At 47.0% G+C, this 24,171-nt stretch overlaps 1 protein-coding gene across 1 annotated transcript in view; it reads right to left on the bottom strand.

Moving 5' to 3' along the window:
- The window catches only part of PGM2 (phosphoglucomutase 2), a 252,015-nt gene that overhangs the window by 192,527 nt on the left and 35,317 nt on the right, over window positions 1-24,171 (bottom strand). Inside the window, exon 2 of the mRNA XM_069202119.1 lies at window positions 9,171-9,338. Coding sequence (XP_069058220.1) covers window positions 9,171-9,338 — 168 coding nt within the window. The remainder of the gene's footprint in view (window positions 1-9,170; window positions 9,339-24,171) is intronic.

Here is a 24,171-nt window from a genome sequence, read left to right on the forward strand (position 1 = left end):
CCCTTCCAGCCATGCGATATTCTATCAGATGAAGGAGGGTAATACTTGTTAGTGGCAGGATACTCCGGACATCGCCTTATATTTGCTATTGTGTACGCTCCCAGTATTGATGATCCAGATTTATTTTTGTTCACTCTAAACTTTGATCGACCATGTATTGTACTGAGAAGGGATTTCAACATGCTCCTGGACAACATTAGACTCCACTGCATGAAACCCAGAAGTTAAACCTCGATCCTTGCAAATTATCCACAACATCTGTGACATTAATGCACTACATGACTCATATTACACCCCACAACCCTCGCATACACCTTTTACTCTACACTGCATGGCGCTTGGACGTGCATAGACTTTTGGTTCCTCTCGACCACACTTACACCGTAGCTTGACTCGGTTACCCATCTCCCACAAACACTTTCGGGCTACTCCCCTGTGGTGATGACACTGTGTCCCCATTGCTGGTGGACTTGAGCACCAGTGGTGATTCTCCTAAATGGCACTACATGATGGCCTCTTCTGTACAGAGATTTGCTCGGCTGTCATTGAATACATTGAGCTTAATAAGGATTCGGTACAATCGCAGTTCACCCTGTAGGAGGCCTTTAAGGCATATATCAGAGGCGTGTGCATTTCTAAACATACTGGCATACTGCAAGATTTACGTGGAACGCTGACTTGCATCCAGACAGAGCTTGCCAAACTGGACCAGATTGATGATCAACAGGGCAAAGACACTCAATTGCCCAGGGGTGCCACTTTGATGGCTGAGTTTAATGAAACTGCTGAGAGGGGAGTCTCACTATTTGGGGAAATATGCTAGGGCCCGTCGCTATGAGGAGGGAGAGCGAGAGGGGGGGGACACTGGCTAGACTTTTGTGCCCCCTCGTGGGGCATCCTACATCACTGAACTCTACAAGGAGGATGGCACCTGTCTTGGCACGGTGGACATACAGGCCAAACTCCTTTGATATTACACAGATTTGTACACCACACCCCTTGACGATGCAGTCTATCTGGGCGAAATAGCCTTAGTGTGGCTTACCACTGCACACCAACAGTTTCTCAGTGAAACCTTTACCGCTGAGGAGCTTCTTTAGGTGATCGATTCCATGGACGGCTCCAAGGCTCCTGGCCTTACTGGCATCTTCTATAAGGCCTACAAGCATCCACACGTCCTTGCTCCTATTAGGGGCCCTGAAGTGCAGCACACTTCTGCCACGCTGCAAGTAGTGGTGATTACACTACTCCTGAAACTGGGTAAAGATCTGCAACACTGCAACTCCTACCGGCCACTATCTTTATTAAACTTTGGTAATAAAATCCTAGCTAAACTTCTGACCTAACTTGCTCTCCTGATGGATCAGGTCATCTCCCCGGCACCTTCAGGCTTTTTTTCCACGTTGCTCGAGGTCTCTGAACGTTTGTACTGTTTTTGTTGTCCTTAGCAGAATATCCCCAACAGTGTCTGCTGTTATAGCCCTCCTTGATGCAGAGAAGGCCTTTGATTCCCTAGAACGGCTATTCCTACATGCTGTACTTGATAAAGTGTGCTTCGCTCGTAACTTCTCATCCTTAGTGGCACTCCTGTATTCACTGCCAACGTCACAGAATAGGGTGAACGGGACTCTCTCAGCCCCCTTCCTGATTACTTGGAGATGAGACAAGGTTGCCCACTATCGCCCCTACTTTTCATAATAGCGATGGATCCACTAGTGTGCCACTTACAGGCTAAACATCTCCATAGAGGTTTGCAGTTTAAACCCAGCCCACTCCTGGTATCCCTCTATGTGGACGACATTCTACTGTTTATACACCACCCTAAAGAAAACATAGCCCAGATACTCCGGGAACGGATCTGATACGGGACCCTGTCGGCCTCCATATCAATTGGAATAAGTCAGAACAATTCCCATTGACTGCTGCAACCACTTGGGCACATTGCAACTTCCCATTGACGTGGTGTGAGGACTGTTAGCTACTCAGGCATCCATATCCACCGGGATAAGGAGCAGGTTATATGCCTAAACTATGGCCCAGTGATGGATAGACTGGCTCTGCAGGTGGACCCGTACAGCCGCCTCCTGTTATCCATGGCCGGAAACATCGCCATTATTAAAACGGTAGTGCTCCCCCGTTTCTTATACCTGTTCCAAAACGATCCCAAACTACTCGGCAACTGTTTTAGATGTTTTTTTTACATCACTACGGAGTACACGGACACGGCTTGTGTGAGTGGGGAAGCGGACGCTGATCTTGCGGCCCGACTCCACTAAGGGCGCTCCTACCGGCGGGCTAGATCGACATGACATACAGGCATTGTCCACAACATTCTGGGCCTGGAAGCGGCTGCTTTGGTTTGCTGGGTCGTTCATTAACAACACATGCTTTACACACTTTGGGGAATATATTCCCGTATGGACATATTTTCTATCGCACCACTGACCCACGCTTCACGGGCACCACCCCTTATGGACCACTTTGTGCTTCGACGACTTAAGAGTGCACTGAGTGCCCAGATCCCATCCAGTCCGCTGCCCCCCTCCCCGAATTCACTCCACTGTCGTTGGTAATCAATGCCTCGGAAGGGATCGGGCCTATTTCTCAATTATATCAATCTTGCATGCAAGACTTACCCTTGCATGGGAAACGGACTTGCGGCACTCTGTATCAGACAAGGCGTTGGCTGCAGACGCGCCTCATGAACTTACCCATCCCTACAAACTACTACACCTGCATTGCTAGCCCGCATTGATCTGACTCAGTCTGCCCGAGGTGCCACGCAGAGGGCGCAGATTTTGCCCACACGGCCTGGACATGTCCTAAGGTGGAAACATATTGGAAGGAGGAATTCGCCAGACTGACTCGGATGACTCAGATCAAGCTTGAACCTTCCCCGTTACTGGCCTTATTGCTTTATGTCCAAGACATCTCCAAATCCGTGCGCCTATACACTGCCATTGCCTTTGTTTTAGCAAAGAGAGAGACTGCCAACCATTGGGGAAATAAGCACCCACTCACCGTGGACACCTGGGTATGCAGCCTCTCTCACTGTGACATGAATAGTGAACTCTATGCAACTCTTCAGCCCCCCACCTCCCACTCAAAAGATACATGCCGGCCTTTGACGGACTACTTGCAAACCCTATCCACTCAACACCACCCAAGAGGCGACTGTGACTGTTCATCCAGGATGCAGATCTCACGCACTTGTTCGATCTTTTTATGCTGTGTCACTTGAACAGACTTCGGAACGTTTTATTTTTTCTCCACCTCCAGTGCGGATGTGAGGGCATTTACTACATTATTACCATGGTATTCATTGATTCAGCTCGCCTTTTGTTATTGTATATATGTGCGATTCTGCTGTTGCACTATCGGTGATGCATCGCTATATGTTTATGACATGTTACAAAACTTTAAAAATAGTTTTAAAAAAAGAAATTCAGAGAAGCATTCGGCATTGTGGCGACTTTAGAAGAACAGTATTTTATAACAGCCAGTACAAGGACAGTAACAATTCCAGAGCAGCGTTCGTCATTGTGAAGGCTTGAGGAGGATAAGAGTGCTGTCAGCAGGCAGCACAAGAATAGGAACATTTTCAGAGCAACGTCCGGCAGCGTTCAGCAAAGTGAAGACTTAAGAAGAGTGCTGTCAAGAGTGCAGAGTTTAGGAATGTGAAGACTTTAGGAGAGTGCTGTCAAGAGTGCAGAGTTCAGCAATGTGAAGACTTAAGAAGAGTGCCGTCAAGAGTGCAGAGTTCAGCAAAGTGAAGACTTTAGGAGAGTGCCGTCAAGAGTGCAGAGTTCAGGAATGTGAAGACTTTAGGAGAGTGCTGTCAAGAGTGCAGAGTTCAGCAATGTGAAGACTTAAGAAGAGTGCCGTCAAGAGTGCAGAGTTCAGCAAAGTGAAGACTTTAGGAGAGTGCTGTCAAGAGTGCAGAGTTCAGGAATGTGAAGACTTAAGAAGAGTGCCGTCAAGAGTGCAGAGTTCAGCAAAGTGAAGACTTTAGGAGAGTGCCGTCAAGAGTGCAGAGTTCAGGAATGTGAAGACTTAAGAAGAGTGCCGTCAAGAGTGCAGAGTTCAGGAATGTGAAGACTTAGGAAGAGTGCCGTCAAGAGTGCAGAGTTCAGGAATGTGAAGACTTAAGAAGAGTGCTGTCAAGAGTGCAGAGCTCAGGAATGTGAAGACTTAAGAAGAGTGCTTTCAAGAGTGCAGAGTTCAGGAATGTGAAGACTTAAGAAGAGTGCTGTCAAGAGTGCAGAGTTCAGGAATGTGAGGATTTAAGAAGAGTGCTGTCAAGAGTGCCGAGCTCAGGAATGTGAAGACTTAAGAAGAGTGCTGTCAAGAGTGCAGAGCTCAGGAATGTGAAGACTTTGCAAGAGTTCTGTCAGGAGAGCAGCGTTCAGGAATGTGAAGACTTAAGAAGAGTGCAGTCAAAAGTACAGAGTTCAGAAATGTGAAGACTTTAGAAGAGTGCTATAAACAGACAGTAACAGTAACAATTGTAGAACAGGGTTTGGCACTTTGTAGAATTCAGAAGAGTGCCGACAACAGGCAGCATAGAACTGTAAAAATTCCAGAGCAGTGTTCGCACTGTAATCACATCCGCAGTACAGTGTGGCCAACAAATGCTTCGCAAGCTGCCTGTATAGCAACCTCCAGATAACCTGGAACGGGGGTTTTCATGGACAGACCGTGTGACACAGATTAAGGTTAAATGGGGACAACAAGCCTTTGAACATGTTTACAAATGTTCACCTTAGCTTAGGGGCTGAGCGTTGCCTCCCTGAAAGGAAGCGGAGTGAAATAACACGGCATGTTTTGTCTAAGTGAGCTTTGCTTGCATCACACGGGCCAGTTAATCACAACATGCACTTGTTATTGAAAGGCCAAGGGTAAAGAATGAGCTCCTAATTAGCTCCTAACACAAGCGTTTACCGAAGCCCGTCATCTATTTATTAATGTTCTTCTGCTAAACATAATGAAAATAAATGTTCGCAGTGGGTGCATAGGTGGTCAAAGAAATGAATAAAAACAAATTCTTATGGTAGACACTAAGTGAGAAGCTAACACACGTATCAATGGCTATGTTAGCAATATATCAGTGGATGTTTATTAAAACCCCAGCCAGACACCACACTAAGATGAACAAAAGATGAACTCTAGTATGCAATGCTTCCCACTAATACCTGATGTGGACACCCCATCTTTCAAGGGTGCTGGAACAATGTTCAGAACGAGGGCGTGGCGATCAATGCTGCATCACTGAAAGGACAGGGATTGTGAACTAGCCAAGTGTTTCACAAACAACAAAGTAATAACTTGGGTTGTTAGCTGAATTGGGGGGGGGGGGGGAGGGGGGAGTGGAGTGGTGCCTGTTCAAGCAGCAGCCACAATCCGCATCAGGGTGAGCCACAAGTGTCACTAAATTAACCTGTTCTTGACCCTCTGCTAGCTTGGCACACAAGCAGTCAGGCTTAACTTAAAGGCAATTAGTAAATTATTTATGCTGCACACAAACAGCAATAAAGTAGAAACACAACACAAGAAAACTCTCACACCAATTAAAAAACATTGGTAACTTTTTTCTAAAATATTTGACACCTAAGCGACAAAAATCCAATCAGTAGAACTAGAGTTATGAATTTTTTAAGTTTAAAAGCGAGGGACTAAAAGATCAAAGCGCCAACCGTGGACAACTATTAGTTCGAGACCAGGTCGAAAACTATGGCAGACCCTGATGGTGTGTGGGCCAGATACAAAGAGTGGATTGGGCCCCGCCGGTGCTTACCTTCAGACTTAGAAGAAATTGTGAAGAAAATGTTTTGAGAAGGTAAAGTGTTCCATCGTCGAGTTTTTGCCGCTTATGGGCGGTGAGGAGACACCACCACAAGACCGCAGCCACTGCCAATAATCCAGCTCCCACAGTGGAGAAGACATAGGATCCCATGAAGGGGTTCCCGACAGGTTTCCCACTGGGATCATTCTGATCTGCCTCTCAGCCGACCATTTCCTGGCTGCCACACCAAAATGCATGAGTTGGCAGAAAGGCAGTATGGTAATGATAATTAGGGGATTCTGTTGTATGTATGACACGCCAGCTGAGAAAAACGAAAAACTATCTAACAGTGAGAGACCAACAGGAGCTATGGCATATGTTTTGTTTGTGCTTCAACACCATTGAACCTGCCCCCATATTCACGGACCCTGCCCTAACATGCAGCATCACAGTTCCCATGATTGTCCAACTGCAGTGCAACCGCTGCTTCCGGGTCATTGGCAGCAAGAACACATACCACCATCATGACCCTGCCGCCGCCAGCCTCCCAGCCCAGCAGGAAACTCACAATATGGCTGGAGGTGAGGCCAGCTGCACGGCAGGGTACTCAAATCTGCCACTGTGGCACACTGGCAGTGAGACCCCCAAAGTCAAAACTGTGACCTTAGTCTCTTCTTTGGCAGTTGGAAATCTCTAGTGGGATGAGGCTGGAGGCTGCAGTTGATGATACTCCTTTGGCTAAGGACTGCTGAACAGGATTTGTTGGTGCAGAGAAGAAATGTAGCGGGAGTTGCCGCAAAGTTAGTCTAACCAGCGATACACCTTGGGCAGATAGATGAGCAGGTTGGCCCTGGTCTTCTCTTGTTTCTCAGAGCACGTTTTAGCTAAAAGTCCCAAGTTTTGGATTTTGGCTGTCAGGGCTCCTTTAGCATCACCAGCAAAGGTCCAGGTTCGGGTTCAAGATAGTTGGAGCCTTTTTATACAAGATGCTCTGATCAGGAGGCCAGCCAACAAGCCCCTGGAGTCACTCTGGTAGACCTGTGTTCAAGAGATAAAACAGGGCACAAGCGACAGGGCAGGTGTCCGAGGGTTCAAGGCAGTCTCCATGCAGCAAAGCAGTCCTTCCAAGTGCAGCAAAGCAGTCTTGTTGGGTAGACATCAGGCCACAGCAGCAGGCAGTCATCTGACAGTTTTTCCACTAGTCCAGAAAATGAACTGAAGAATGGGTATGAGGGTCCTATTTTTTTAACCTGGTGCCTTCTCTGAAGCAGAAGTTTCAAGAGAATTCCTGTTGAAGTTCTTGAAGTTTCCTGATTCCCCTGATGTGGCTCGAAGCTGGCTGCATGAACAATGCAGGGGTGACAAGTCCTTTGTGTGAAGGCAGAGCACTGCTAATTCAGTTCCAAGTGGGGGAGTGCCCAACTACGCCCCCCCCCTTCACCTTGAGTTGATGGTTCATCTAGGCACACCTAATAGCTTTTATTGTGTAGCTGTCTGGAAGGAATAAACAAAGTCCAACTGCCAACTACACCAAGTCATGTGACCCAGGAACAAGCTGCAGGTGCCAAATGGTTGGGCAGGCAAATTCCAACTCTCTAAAAGTGGACTTTCAAAATTGTAACTTTAAATCTGACTTTACCGTTAAAAAGGAATTTTAATTACAATTTCTCAGATACCAAACATGTAACGTTTACCTATTCCCAATCAAAAGTTAACACTTATTGAATGTAATTAGGCAACCTAATGTTATCCTATGGGAGAGGTAGGCCTCACAGTAGTGAAAATCAAATTTAGGAATTTTGCACTTCCAGGACACGTAAATCTTAAAAGTACATATCCAGCCTTTTAACTACTGTGCACCCTGACCTATGGACTACCTAAGCCTTATCTTAGGAGTGACATATGCAACAAAAGGGGAGTTTAAGGCTTGGCAAGAGGGTATGTTGCCATGTTGAAATTCTAGTTTAAAACTGCATTCAGGCTGCAATGGCAGGCCTGGTGCATATTTTAGGGGCTACGTATGTGGGTGTCCTAATTAGTGCTGCAGGCCCACTAGTAGCATTTAATATACAGGCCCTGGGAATATGCCACTCTCCAAGGGACTTATAAGTAACTTATATATTCCAATGAGATAGAAGTGAATTTTACCATGTTTGAAGGAAGAGCACAAGCACTTTAGTGCTGGTTAGAAGTCCTATACCCACCTAAAAAATGAATTTCAGGAAAAAGTGGAGGGTAAAGGCAAAAATGTTTAGGGGAAGACTACCCTAAGGCTGACAGGTCTACCAAACAAGTGCAGCAAAAATGCCACGTCCATTCAGCAAGAGAGTATTAAATGTGTGGTGTGTAACCCGTGGTAAATGATGGAGCACAATGCTGCAAATATATTACTAAAGCATGATGCGGTAGTACATTGTCAGCAGAGCACATTTTCCTTTGAAATTGAATCAAAATTCTCATTGACAAGCAGTTTTACTGATAAAACTATATAGCACACAAATGATAATGTGTGGGAATCGTGTTTTAGCAAATATTTATCATATCACCAATTGAAGTGTCATGATTCATTTTATTCCTATTAAAATCTGTTCTTCATCACACTTCGGAATTAAAAAAATATGGTATTTTTTTGTTTTCCAAACTGCTGGTATATTTTCAAATATTTGTCAAGTTCTTTTACAAGTATTTACAAGTTGTTGTGTATTAGAAAGAAAACTGAAAAGCATCAACTTTTCCTTTCACACTCCCTGTGCCCCAGAAAGATTGCCAGATAGTTCATGTTGCAAAAGCCTTTAACTCTGGAGTCAGAAAAAGAAAAGTAAACACAAATCTCCATGTTAAAAGAATAAATCAGCAATTTGTCAGAAGACATAGTTAGACATTAGACCACTGTTTTTGAATGCACAGAAAATGTGACAAGATAAAAACAATTTAAAGACATATTTATTGTTCACTCGCATTTTGAACTCCAGCACTGTTATTCTGGAGGTGCTGCAGCACCCTCCCACACCCCTACTTCCAGCTCTTATGCAATCTGTTAAACTCTACCCTATTCCAGAACACCTGCATGACAAAAAGCTTGTGGGTATTAGTAAATTCCCACACCCCACGCTGCAATGTGGGCCTACTACAGGTCTTTGTTTAACCATCCTGCACATGTATCTTACAAATACCACCAGCTATGGAACCAATCCTTTTAGGAATCAATCCCTATTATCTTATATTAGTCCTGAACTGAATTCCAATGAAGTGTAAAGTTTCACAGAGCTGTTGTTGGGAGACAAGGCACTGTATTTGCCAGAACTGTTACCGGGAGACCCTAGCATACTCAGTAAATCAGAAGTCATTATGAAAATAGATTTACAAAAAGCAAAAGTGAAAGATTTACCTGCGTTGTCTGGATGATGGTTAAATCATTCATGCGAGAGGTCCCGGCTCCCATTGCTGCCCGGAGTCCTGCAGTCCCAAACTCCATCCTTGAGCCAAACGCTGCTTGTAATTCCCCGGTGTTCCCATCTGCAACCATCGCCTTCACGGTTTCTAAGGTTTTCGGGTTCTGATGAAAAGTATAAGGGAGAATGAATGTTGAGAGAATGCCCATTAACTTTCATATACTGTTTTTTTTTTTTTATAACCAGATTTGTATTGATTTTATTAAAACTGTGTATACACATCAAGCTCTGACATTATCAATAACAGAAAATGCATAGCAAGGTTCACATTTCAACACTTGTTCACCAACATTAAGTGTTACATTACAAAAAGACTCCATTGTAGGTCCACCACTTCCCCCATATTTTATCATGTTTTTCCGGGCACTTTCGGGCAGCGTAAATAATTTTTTCTTGGTGCGCGCACCAGTCCACGCCCACCCTCCATCACGCCAACAATTGACTTCTGAGTTGCCGCCACATGCGGGGAATATCCCTTTTGGCTACAAAGCATGCAACCCCTACAAATGTCCAGTCTGCGCTGTGGCCTCCCAATTCCTCTCAAAGCCCCAGCAGGGCAATTTTGGGACTCAAGTCTATGGAACGCCCTAGGACCTCCGCTAATTCAATGCCGATCCCTTCCCAGAAGGGCCGTATTTGAGGACAATGCCAGATCACATGGAAGAAGTCTCCCTCGGGGAGACCACACCTAAAACAGGTGGACAGCACCCCAGTGGACATTCTTCAGAGTCTTGCTAGGGTTAAATATGTTGCATGTAAGCAGTTAAACTGTATCATCCGCAGAGATGGCTAATTCCCTGGGGGGGCAGTGCTGCCTCCCGCGAGTCCTCGTCATCTAGCTCACCAACCCAGTGTAAGTAAGAAAGTAAACTTCGTACTTGTAAAGCGCACTCCGACCCTTAGGTATCAAGGCACTGAATGCATACCGCTGTGGAACCCTTCCTGGCTTTTCCCTGTGAGGTGCCACTCCTGGGCAACCCCCAAGGTGAAGCCAGGCATCCCAGCACTGTTGGGACCGTTGTGGAGATTAAGCAAGCTATTAACCAGAGTTGCTGAGTGAGACCCATGAATTAGATTAGGCACAGAGGCGAGAAATATCCTGTCCAGGGAACTTGAGCCCAAGAACCGCTGAGGAGGGAATTGAACACTGGTCCCGGGCCAGACCTCTGCATCAGGGTCTCAGGGTCTGCCTCTCTAACCATTATGCCACACTTCTCAACAGTGTACCCACTTCTGCCGCAGGTGGTCAAACCCATCAGCAGCGTTTGTAAGTATAGACTTATAAATTTAGGATACTGCTTTCCTCCCCAAATTCCCAGCCAATAACTTTGTCTCAAGCGGGTTATGTTCAGGAAGTTGGGTGTCTAAGAAAATGTGGGCCCCCAAGGCATGGCGCAGCTGCAGGTAGCGAAAGAATTGTGTCTTGTGCAGCCCATATTGTTCCTTCAGAGTCTGGACTGATAGAAGGCTACCCCCTGTGTACACATCCCCCAGGTAGGTGATCACTATGGAGTCCCAACGTTGAAACCCATTAAGTGTGGTAAGACGGTGCGGCCATTCCTCATGCCACAGTGGGGTAATTTGAGCAAAGCGCCGGTCCCATTTTATTAATCTAAGGGCCTCCGGCAGCCCACAGCCACCCAGCTGCATGAAGCTGTCTGGTCAAGAACCCTTCCTCCATATAGCATACCCAATAGGCCGCCAAAGCCCACCTCATGGATTTCAAGCCGGTATGCCGGGTCGTCCCAACCCCGTGAACTAGTAATTTATAGGTACCACCTGAGCTGCTAAGTAATAGATATATAGATCCGGGACCCCTAGCCCCCCTTCATACGGTGACTTCAGGGCAGTATTGAAAGCCACTTTGTGTCACCCTCTGTTCCATATGAAATAGTACATTTTGACGCAAGTGCTCCAAACCACTCCCTTGGTATTGGATATGGGTAGTTCGTGAGGGGGAGCCACATCATTTTGAGGAGGGCAGTATGCCCAATGGAGTTTAAAGGGGAGGTCTGTCCAGTGCTGCAGGTCCCTCTCCAAGCGTGTTGATAGGCCCCTAAAACTTATCACCCATGCTAATTAAACACATTCCTCAGCACTGAGAATTGGGGCCACCACTGTGGACCCTCTGCATCCCCCCTTACCTCCACCAGTGTTGATGTTCTAGTATTGAATAGAAGCCCAGATACCTCCCCAAACCTCGCCCATAATTCCACACATCTAGGGCCCGACAAGGGCTAATCTCCCAAGAACACAAAGACATCATCGGCATACAGTGCCACTCTATCCTCTACTCCATCTCCAGCCCCACACCAGAGGGTCACTCCGCAACAGGCATGCCAAGGGTACAAGGGACATCCCTGACGCGCTCTCCGCCGAGAGGAAATGTAGGGGAGAGTACTCTGTTCACCCAGACCTGGGCCGTGGGGTGATGATACAGGATGCAGATCATTCGGCAGATCACTTGCTCCACCCCCAGCCCCATACTTAGTAGGATTACCTTCATGTATTCCCATGAGATCATGTTGAATGCCTTACAAAAATCAATAAGAAGTAGGGCCAGAGGATAATTGGATCGTGAGCCATGGGATAAGCCCACTTGAACTCAGCGGATGCAGTGCCGCGTACTCCTGCCTGGCGTGAAGCCACACTTGTCCGGATGAATGAGATGGGCCAGTGTATGGGTGAGACATGTTGCCAGTAGTTTGGCATATATCTTTATGTCAGCATTGATAAGGGAGATTGGCCCATAAGATACACATTGGTCAGGGGGGGCAGCACCTCCTTTATCAGGACCAGGATTGTAGTACAATCTGGTTCAGGGGGAAAAGCTCACTTCAACAGAGCATCTGCATTAAAGTTCAGAAGATGAGGCACCAACGGTGACCGGGACCTTTTATAGTACTCTATTGGGTACCCATCCGTCTCCGCCGTCTTCCCCTCGTTGAGCTCAGATATCACGGGATCTACCTCTTCTGCTGTCAATGGTTGGTCTAAGTCCTGGACAAGGTTAGACAGGAGAGTCAGTACCGGAAGGTCCCACACTACACAGCTCTCCTCTGTCGGACGCAGCAGGGGGTCTCTAGCATATCGGTCTTGATAGTAAGTTGCAAGGGCCTGAGCTATCGCTTCCAATTCCACTTGGGTGTTTCCCTCCTTATCATCTATAGCTGGCACAACCCTGGATGCAGCTCCGCACGTTGCCAGCCAATAGAGCAATTTGCCTGACTTATCCTCATCCCATACACTCTGCTGGTTGACACCTGCCAGTATTGCTTGGCCTCCTCAAGGGATACCTGTGTATCCAAGTGCCCAGTCTGGCCCTCCAACTTTAGTATCTTGTCCTCGAGCTGAGCACATTTCACCCTCCGGCATTGCTCCTGTCCCCGGATGTAGCTTTTAATAATGCTGTGCATTGTTGGCTTACATGTCGCCCACAGCGTCGCCTTTGAATCCACTGAGCCCTCATTGCAACAGAAGAAGGCCTCACGTTCCTCCTCGACAAACTCAGCACATCCCAGGGACTTCAAATACAAAGTGCTGAGTCTCCAGGTCAGCCGCTGTGCCTGGTGCCCACACCCCAGTTCGCCAACAGTGCGTGATCAGATATACCCCAGGGGAGGATCCGAACCAACCTCAGGTTCATTAGGTCTGTTGCCGGAACCCACACATGGTCAATTCGGGCCTCAGTGTGATGTGAGCAGACTGGTGGGTGTAGGCACGCTCGTGCAGGTGCCAGACCCACCAGGCATTTCAAAGGCCCCACGAATCCTCCCAAGCTTTAAGGCATGCAGATCGGAGGCGTCGGGCGGAACTAGGTTCCACAGAGACATCCCCAAGGGGATCAGGCACCGCACTGAAATCTCCTCAGACTAGTGTAAAACCGTCTGGGAGGGATGCCAACAGCGATCCAAGCGCTTCACAGATAGGCTGCCAGAGATTTGGGGGAACATAGCAGGACACCAAGTTGTACTGCTTCGCCTTTATCTGACCCTCCACTCCGATGTACCTCCCCAGGGGGTCCTCGTGAACCTTAGTCATGGTCAGAGGTAGCAACTTGTGTAACAGCAGGGCCACCCCCCAGAACCCATGCGTGAAACCAGAGTGGTAGACCCTGTCATATCCGAAACATCCCACTAAGGAGCAGCAGATCCCAAATAAATGTGTCTCCTACAGTAGGACCACCCCGGGACACGCCTCTTAATGCATCTAAGTAATGCAGTCCGTTTGATGCGGCCTAGGAGCTCATTAACGTTCCATGAAATTACTGAGATCATGTTGAGTGTAGGAATGGATGTGTTCAGCCCACGAGGCACCTGGATGGACAAAGGGCAACCTATGGGGGTGGCTGACCATAATGCCAGAAGCTTTTAAACCAACACTCATTCTACGCCGGTGTCCCAGAACCTGTGCGTGGAGAGCATCAGTGATGCATGTGGTCTTTATCTGAACTTGAAGACATCAATCAATGGTAACTACTATACTAAAAGGAACAGGTCCCCTTACCCCCAACTCCCCCCACCCCACACTTCCTTCATAGAAGCATCTGTCACCCCCATAAACATTTGAAAACTGTGGTAACTCGTGGAGGTGTGAGGCAACCTGCAAATAGGTGCCTCCCGGCAATGTACTGATGCTCCGTCTGACAGCTACATTCACATTAGCAATAAACAATAAGGTGTGGGGGGGGGGGCAATACCTGGTACCATAAATCTCAACCGAAATGTCAACCCTTCCGCTCCCCCAGGCCCTCCCAAGATGGTAATGACCCACCACCACAATCAAGCCACCTCAGCCATATATCATTGCATAGTACTTGTACAACCTCATTGTTTTGGGTCAAGGTATCTCCAGAGCATGAGTCAAAGAGGGCCCCCATCAGAATTAAAGATGGCCGGTGTGTCTGATAGAGAGGAGTCCTGCGTCTCCTCCTGTGGCCGATCCACACCTTAAATCAGGCTTGCCGAGGCCCCCTCTCTGCCTTCCTGTTGAGATGCCTCCTCTTGGACCTCTCTAGCCAGCCTCGATGGCAGAGCAGCAGAACCATCACCGAGTTCCCCTGCAGATCCACTCCAGGGGCGCAATTCCTGCTGCTCCGTCACCCATTCCCAAGCCTACTGCGGTGTCTCAAAGAAAAGGATAGAGTTGCCGTAGATAACCTTCAACTTGGCTGGGAAGAGGAGCATGTAGCGCACATACAGAACCTGCAGTTTCTGCTTGACTTCCTCATACGATCTTCAATTGAACAGCTAGAGTATAGTCCGGGAAGATCAAAAATTTTGTATTGGAGTACCGTACCCCTGCCTGGGATCAAGCCTCCTGTAGAATAGCATCCCGGCCCCTGTAATTGAGGAGTCGGACCACAACAGGCCAGGGGGGAGCCCCAGGCGGGGGCCTTTTGGCTAGCACTCAGTGCCTCGCTCCACCACAAAGCACTGTGATAGCTTGTCCTCAGGAGCCCAGGAGCGGAACCAAGTCTCCATGAGCTCCTCCTTTTTAACTCCTGCCATCTCCCCCAGCAGTCCCACCAGGCAAAGACTGTTTCTGCAAGAGAGGTTCTCAGCATCCTCGGCCCTCTCCTCCAGACCGGCCACCTTGGAGGTGAGCTGAGAGACCCTAGTCTGGAGGGTGATCAGTGTATCCTTTGCTGTGGAAATTCTAGTCTTCGCCTCTGTCACCCTCTCAGCCACCCACCCGAGGTCCTGACACACCAGGGAGCGGTCCACGCGGACACCATCCACCTTGGCCTCTACAGCCTTCATTGATTCCTGGATTGCCTTTAGAAGTGGTGCCATATCCGGCGGGGGGGGTCTCCTCTGCCTCTTTCACCGCACCTTGCACTGAGCCTGGGCCCGTGTCTCTAGGCGCAGTATATTGGTCCATTTTTGTGTGAGCCACCTTAGTATGGGGGAGGCTTGTTGCGTCCCATGTCTCCAGGTGCACCCAACCAATCAGCTGGCCCCTAAAGGAAAGCGGGTCATCAAGGAGCAAACACCAGTACTACCCAGGCCGCTGACTGCGCCGCCACTCAATGTATTGGTCACCGCACACTAAGGCCGCAGCATGACACCCCGATCAAAAGGGGCCCCAGCAGTCACCTCCGAGCATATCAACTAACACTCGCCTGGCTTTGGTAGGGTAATTGCCTGTGGATCCCCCTGAAGTGCGCTAAAGTCGTATCTGCCCGATATTAGGCCTCCAAGGCCGTGTCTGGCCACATTGTGCCCCTTCAAGGATTAGTCCAGCCAGCCGCGAGTGGGGCATCAGCTCTCAAGAGTAGGTGGGCAAGGCATCATTAACAGCTCCCAGATGGCTGGCGTCAGGCCCAAACAGGGCCAGCCAGTCCATGGCCCAAGAGTGTCTCCTCCACTTCGGCCATGCGCCAGCAATGCATCTACAATCAATCTGGCAGCTCCAGCACGTTGAATCCACAGCCCAACTCCGTTAGCAGTCTACAGTCGGGGGGAGGGGAAGAGAAGGCGGAATCAGGAAGCCCTAGAGCCTGCACCCCAGGGCCCCCAGACCTCGAGTCCAAGGCTGAGTCCTGCCCCACTCACAGTGACTCCCGAGCTCACTCTGTCTCTCCCCCCTTGGGCACTGCCAAATCACGGCCCAAAGAGAGCCTCACTTCGCTGCAGTCTTGGCCTCATTGTGGCATCTGGCCTAGGCCACCCAGAGATCTTCAGGGTGGCCGCTGTGCACACTCTCACCTCAGATCCGAGCCGGCCACCTCAGTCGGGGTCCCCCCAGGGTCATCACCGGGGCCAAACTGCCACCTCCTGCGTCGTCCGCCAAGCGATGGGACGCCTACCGCCATGGGCCCACCTCAGAGCCTTGAACCCCCGTGGTCTTCCCAGCTGGGCACCACCAGCCACTGGCACCCGACACCACTAGGGACACTGCCTCCTCCGTCGCCACAGCTGCACCTTCATTTTCTTGCTCATGTGGTCCCTCACAAGAGTGGTGTAAGAGGCATCCAGCATGCGTTGAGCCGGAGCCCTCCTCCGGGCCCTGGCTGCTCCGGTCCATCAATTTTAGGCCTTGGAGGGCCGGCTCAGGTCTTGCGCCATCCGCCACCCGCGGGCGCTCCTACCATGTGCTCCTCCGATGGTCGCAGTGGGCTCCCCCATTCACCGGGTGTCTCCCCCACCTGTGTTAGCTGGTGGGGACGGTCTGCTGTAAGGTAGGATTGGTTGTCAGATCGGAGGAGTGGGAGCTCCTTCAAAATGCCGTCACCATGATGGCTCGCTTCATTGTTTAGATGTTTTAAGCATTCTCCACTGTTTCTATGTCTCTAGTTCCCCTTTGTATGTCTGCAAGTTGACAATTTGTTTCAACCTCATAATGTTTCAATTTATTCGGTATGATTTTCTCTTACCCTGGCCTTGTTTGCCTCATACTCTATGCCTCTTCCCATTTCACTTTTAGTTTTACTTTCTTCTCACTTAAAAAGCACATCTCTAGACATCAACTTGTAGCTTTACGCATTATTTTTCAAGGGCTTTACCATTTCTCAAACACATTATTATCGTTTTCTCTTCTAAGTAAATACTGGGCCAGCTTTTCTCTTATTAATTGACCCTGCATTCTAGATGTTATCCTGCACAATGAGATCCTGTTGGAAACTATATACCTCTTCAATGCAAGGAAACTGGATCACTCTTAAAGAAATGCCGTCTAATAATTGCTGCACTCATTGAAACTGTAAAGTAATACCAACACTAAATGGGAAAGAATGTAGTGCAGAACTTTAACCTTTCAGAGAGTCTACCTTTCCACAAGAACCTTGATGGCTTCATCCTTAGATGGGGCACTCTGCCTCCCTTACCTGTTGGAGCCCAAATGCTGATACAGCCAAGCTACAAGCATTCTAATTGAAATCCACAAAGACATGCATTAAATGGAGGACATAAGGGCTGGGTATAGGGCTTTTGGGCTGCAAAGCAAATCACTGCTGCACGTAGATTCTGAGTTTGAGCATGCTGAAACCTAATTTTGGGTGTAGCACCATACTTTAGTAAAACACCCATTGCAACCGTGTCCCCTTCCTTAGATTTATAATTGCTACCCCAGAGAAACCAAGTCACCAGCATCCTCCTCTTAACAGCTTACACACTTGTCTGAGGACATACCTCTTCATTCTGCTTTTTCTGTCGTTGCTGACTTTTGGTGCTTTTGCAACAAAAGAGGGCACCCCTGTGTAGCATGGTTTGGAAATCATCTGTGCCGTACTGGTGGTGACAATGATTTTGAAGAAAAATCCCTGGGTACTGCTGCAGAGTGGAGGACTTCTGACAAATGAAGATTTCCTGTAATCCTTCCTCTGCATGGCACATAGAAAGGAGTAGGAAGCAGAAGGCCAGGCTATGGGAGGATCGGTCATCTGACCTCAATCTCAACAGGAAACCACAGTGGCCAAGGCACAGTAATAGTGTTCAAGTTCACAAGACCACCTGCAGTTGACACATATTCCAAAGAGCAACTAAACATATCCCATCTTCGGTTGCATCTTTGTCTTCATGATGGAAGAATTCCTACAAAAATATAAAAGCAAGTATAGCAGGTGGCAAGAAAGAGAAATTCGTTTTCAACATAAGAGATCAAGATCATGCATGTAGATCTTTTACCAGGACATATGTGGTGTTGGAAGCATTGCAGTAGTTGATGACAGAACTGGGGATCAGAATGAACGCTCTGCTGCTCTTCAGGGGAAGAAGCCAAGGAGTCAGAAAACAAATTAACAAGTTGAAAATATCCCGACTCATTTAAGGGAGAACTGGAGAGTGGGGATCTCTGTATTCTCTCTTATCCCAGTTGATTATCGTTCTCTTGCTTATCCCATACACCGCTTCCACCCATTGTTTTCATTTTCTTGCTCATGTGGTCCCTCACAAGAGTGGTGTAAGATGGAATAGTGCATTAATCCCAGCTGATTCTGAGCATGCAGCTTAGTGAAAACCAATATCGTGCCAAAGGTAGGCAGAACTTTTGTAAGATGGTTGTTTTAATTCTCTATGGACAATCAGCTTGCAAAGAGACAAACCATCTATCATTTAAGTTCTCACTTCCAAAGTCTTATTACTCACAAGCTTTGCTTGAGGAGTCAGGCTTCTTCTGTTCAATGAGCCACAGACCTGGGAACAAGGACACCCAAATCAAAGCCTCACTGTGTTTCCTCTAAACCATCACAACAGTGGTGTTGACTGACCAGTCAGGAGAACCCCTCCTAGAATAGAACAAGGGCACTGAGTTTCAACAACTATGGCACAACATGCTGATGGACATACTCTATATTCCATTGTGGGTAGCAAATAGAATTAGTGGCCATTTGCAACAGAAAGGTGAAAAACTGTGGTACAGGTTCCCAATCCAGGAGATGCTCAATGACGGCATTCAAGATTTCTAATACAAAAAGGAGAATGTGTGAGACATCAAATGAAGGAAAAAGTCAGTTTCTTCTCCATAATTGTTTTAATGGAAGAACTGTTTGGTGAATTCCTTTCCACTCAAAATTGAGTCCAGTCCGTTTGAAGGTCACCCAGGATTGTCATTCCTGGGCAGTGATTCCAATTTGTATGTCTACCTTTCATTTAGAAGGCTGTGCCACACATACTTGGCCAGTTTTTTACCTTTATCAATTTCTAATATGATGGCATACACTATGGGAATTCTGCTCAGGAAAGCATATTACACAAAGAAGCCTATTCTGTTTAAATACATGAATCTAGTCACAAGATCATTCATTTAATGGTGGCTGGAGAGCAAACAGCTCTACAAAAGGATGAGATTAAGCCCTCACATTGCAGGGCATATTGGCTGACCAGAGTATTTCCAAGTTCTTTAGAGTTACAATTGCCCTGAGAAACCTTAAGAGAAACAAGCAAAATATTCAGTAATAGATGGTGGATCTATCTGAGGTCAGAGTCAACGCCCTAAGAAGGCATTTGGTTGATCAACCCCAAAAAAGGGATGGATGTTCTCATAATATAATTGCTGAAGAGAAGGTGTTTACAATTCATCCAATTCTCATAATGCAGAAGGAGGTTGTAATTGAAGATTTAGGAAAGAGGGATAAGAAATTATTCTAATAAAACACAGTTGCTCAATGTTGGGGTAGACAAGTGTTCTTCATGGTAATGGACGTGCAGCCCTGCTCTGAATCCCCAACTGTACTGCCCCTGCCGTGAGTGCTCAACTGTACTCATGGCTGGATCCCTAATTCTGATTTTTTGTTGTCATGGGCAAACACAGATAATGCGTGTGCACTATGTCATAGGCCTGTCGCACGGACTGCAGTCTTGTTGGACCAGGAGGGGCATCCAAAGAGGTACCCTGATAATGGTGGCAGGCTACTGACTTCACCAGGAGTTAAATAACACAAGTGCTGTGGTGGCAGCATAATGTGTATTGACAGGTACAAGTAAACTGATCCTTTTAGGTTGAGCTTTTGAGACCTGTCTGTATATACATTGTATAAAATTCTTTGTGGGCTTACAGCCTGCCCACTGCTTTTAATGTGTTTGTTTCAGTGTCCCTTAAAACTCCTTGGTTGCTAGTGGTCAATCCTTCCTCTTTGTCCCTCCTTTTTCTCCATCATTTCCTCCCCTGGAGCATCTTTTATGTTTTGGTTGTTTATCTGTTTCTTTGGGGGGGGGGGTATTTTTTTCCCTGCTCCTGTTACACTGTGGGTATGTTTAGCTTCAGGTCCAGCAGCTTGCATTTTATTGCAGCATTTGCTCGCATCTCCTCCCATGTCACTGGCATTGTTTTGCATTCATCCCACCGTTGTCCTCGTCTCCCTACAACACCTCGAACATTTGTTCTCCCACTGAACCTTAACAAAAAGCATCTCCCAGGCGCCGCTTGGAATGGAGACCAATTTGTATTAACTGTTGTGGCATTAACTGGGCCACCTTTCATTTCCTCGTTGGCCGTAGCCGGTAAGAAAAATGGCTCTTGTACTCCAATTGGAGCTGCTGCGACGGGGGTGCTCTGCTGCTTACATGCTCTTTCATTCATGTTTGTATCAAAAAAGTAGAGGAGTTATGCACGCTGATCCCATGAGCCTACATTTAAAAACAACACCTATAATGCAACTCACGGTTTATTTATCCAAATATTTCACAGAAACAGGCTCAAAAACGTGCACCGAAACACTGCGATGGCAGTTCTGGGCCCCACAAGGCCATAACTGGCATTGCTTTTTTTAACAGGTCCCTTGAAACCACCCTCATTCTCTTTGTTTTGTCTGCTTGGGCATGATTTTGCAGTTTGGCCTGCAGGGAATTGGAACGAAGGGAAGCCGAATGGATTTCTCAAAGAAAATAAAATCAAAGAGGGAAAGGAAAGCAAAGGGATCCTCGACTGTATCATCCACAGAAGAGACGTTCAATGATTCCCAACTGCGAACCAATATAGAGAAATGTGGTGGGGAAACTTCATTCCAAGCATGGTCAGTGTTTTTTTTCTCATTTTACCAGCCTTCTCCCTGGTCTTTCATCGTCTAATACATGGAGTAAACCGAGTTTAACTGTACCACATTATTTATTTATTTTTTGCAACTCTAACCCACAATCCCTTCTTCTACGGGAACTTATCGGCAGCAGCTGTGTGCAAACCCATAGAAAGTCCTGAAAGTACAACATAATTATTCTCTCCCCCAACTCACCTTGCTCTCCTAAGCAAATTTTTCTTTTTGCTTACAATAGTTTGAAATAATTTTTTGTGTGTCAACCCTCAATTCCCACTCCTATTGACTGCCCTCATTTTAAAAACATGGATGGTGAAGTAGAAATGTTCGGGCATTGGGGGCTCTTCGGGACCCCAGAATCAGGTCTGTCGGCATAAGACTGGGTGCGTGTTCAATTTGCCATGGTACATTGGGGCAAAGGCATGTCCTCCAAGCTGGCCTCTCAGTCAATATTGCGTATATGTCTGCGTGGATCTTCAAAGGACAGTGCTCACTTACTGTGGGCTGCCAAGGCATCTTTGCTTAAAGTTGCCAGGCAAAAAGTATTTCTAAACTCCTGTGTAATACATTTTATCCTAAGCAGCACTTTACATTATCAGATATCACCTACTACTCTTGAATGGGAGTCCTTGCTTTTGTGGCAACTTATTTTGCATAACCATAATATTTTCTCTCACCAAGTCTTAGTATTTCTCAGTCTGGTTTGAAGATACCCACACACATCCGGTTGACACAGGCAACTAACACGAAAAGCACTACCTCCTCCTGCAGACACAGACACACATACAATTACAAATGCACAGGTGGTTCACACTCATAAAATACAATGCGCAGACATACACATACAAACATGCACTGGTGCTGACACAAGCCAACAAACACACATACACACGCATGCTCATGTACATGAGCAGGACACAAGTAACAGCAGAACGCGTCATCCATGTCCATGCTGTTTGATGTTTGATAACTGCATCTGCCTGCCATATTAGAAGCAGCCCTGCCAGAGGCCGCTTTTCAGCCTCTTTTCACCGCTAGTCCTATGATGGCAGCATAGGGAATTTAAATGGATCTGCCGACAGCCTGCACAAAGTCCTATCTACCCATCTGCTCAGACGCGGTGCGGTGCGATGCAAAGTCTGACAGCCGAGTGCAAGACATCTCCAAAGTGAAGGTGCAGGTTACAGGGGCAGATCTACTAGAGGGTCACTGAAGCAGAGATGTAAATTGGTGACTAGAGTTATGAGAGATAGCTGCATTCTATTTCAATGAAAAACAGCCTCCTCATTGCACATGGTGAAGAGGGAGGAGAGGAAATGCAACTGTGTGTTTGTTTCCAGTGAATTCAAGGCTGCACAAAATTTCATTTTATTTAACTCAGTGTTTTTCTGTTTGCACAGGCCTCTGCAGAAAGCTCTGCTGGTTTGGGAAATACAAGGAGGCCACAGCTTGGGCCATAAATCAGCTCTTGGCTAAATGTTTATACAGGTCATCTACAGTTCAACCCAAAACCTTTCTGGTTTCAGTTTCATATGTAGAAAGATTTTGTTTTTAAATCAACTCTGATGATAGTGCAATCAAATTCATCCAAACCTTTTCAGGTTTCATTTTTATTTTAAACAAATAAAGGGCCTGATTACAACTTTGGAGGAGGTGTTCATCCGTCCCAAATGTGACGGATATACCACCAGCCGTATTAAGAGTTCCATAGGATATAATGGACTCGAGATACGGCTGGTGGTATATCCGTCACTTTTGGGACGGATTAACACCTCCTCCAAAGTTGTAATCAGGCCCAAAATGTTTAAATCTGAGCCTGCTTTTTATTTGCAACAAATAAAATGTTTACATCTCAGGCTGATTTTATCTATGAGAGCTGTTTTTTTCTTTTCTGAAACCAGAAAGATTTTCAATGAACTGTATAACTCTTTCTTCAAGAGCTGATTTATGGCTAAAGCTGTGGGCTCCTTGTATTTCCCAAACCAGCAGAGCTCTCTGCAGAGGCCTGTGTAAACAGAAAAACACTTAGGGCCAGATGTAGGAAAGTCCCAAATTGCAACTTGCAATTTGCGAGTCCCTGCGACTGGCAAATTGCAAGTCGCAATTTGGGATTCAGAAAGGTGTCTCAGACACCTTCTGCGAGTCGCTATGGGGTCGCAAAGACCCACCTCATGAATATTAATGAGGTGGGTTGCAATTTGCGACCCCATAGTGACTCTGGGCACTCACGGGGATGGAGGCCTGCTGGGAACAGCAGACCTCTATGTCCGTGACTGCTTTTAAATAAAGCATTTTTTTTTTTTCAAAGTGCAACCCGTTTTCCTTAAAGGAAAACAAGCTGCACTTTGAAAAATAAACCGAAACCTTTTGTTTCGGTATTTTTCAGGGCAGGTAGTGGTCCATTGGACCACGGCCTGCTCTGAAAAATTATTTTTTGGTCCAGTCACAAAGGGGAAGGGGTCCCATGGGGACCCTTCCCGTTTGCGACTGGGTTACCATCCACTTCAAGTGGATGGTACCTGCGAGTCCATTTGCGACCGCTTTCGCATCGCAAATGGAATTGCATACCATTGCGACTCGCAAATAGGAAGGGAACACCCCTTCCTATTTGCGACTCGGAAATGCATTTTGCGAGTCAGTGCCGACTCGCAAAATGCATTTCTACATAGCAAAGACGCATTTGCAACTCGCAAACGGTGATTTTCGCCGTTTGCGACTCGCAAAGTCTTTGCTACATCTGGCCCTTAGTTAAATAAAATGAAATGTTGTACAGCCTTGAACTCACTGGAAACAAATACAGTTGCATTTCCTCTCCTCTGTCTTCACCCAGCACATGCAATGAAAAGGCTGTTTTCAGTGAAATAGAATGCAGGCCTCTCTCATAACTTTGATTGGCTGTTGCCAGCCAATCATTGTGAAGGTGTGTTTCACAAAACCGAAAATGTGTTGGTATGACTGAGGGATGAGGAATGAGGAGTAGGGATGATGGATGAGGAGTAGGTATGATGGCTGAGGCATGAGAAGTAGGAATGATGGAAGATGGATGAGAAGCAGGGATGAGAAGTAGGGATGATGGAAGAGAAGTAGGGATGAGAAGCAGGAATGAGGGATGATAAGCAGGGATGATGGATGAGAAGAATGGATGATGTATGATGGATGAGAAGCAGGGATGAGGGATGAGAAGCAGGGATGATGGATGAGAAGCAGGGATGATGGATGAGAAGCAGGGATGATGGATGATGGATGAGAAGTAGGAATGATAGGTGATAAGTAGGGATGATGGATGAGAAGCAGGGATGAGGATTGAGGAATGAGGATGTCCTAAAATGGATGCTGTACCCCCATCTTAATCAGCGGTGTTGCCTGCCCCCGTGAACTCTCTTGTCCCATATTGTTTTGTTTGCCCCCCGACAGCCTCCCATCCCTTGTTGTTGATTTCATGACTCTGCCTCGCCTCCCCCATTCTA

Source organism: Pleurodeles waltl, chromosome 1_2, assembly GCF_031143425.1.
Source record: "Pleurodeles waltl isolate 20211129_DDA chromosome 1_2, aPleWal1.hap1.20221129, whole genome shotgun sequence".
Lineage (NCBI taxonomy): Eukaryota > Metazoa > Chordata > Amphibia > Caudata > Salamandridae > Pleurodeles > Pleurodeles waltl.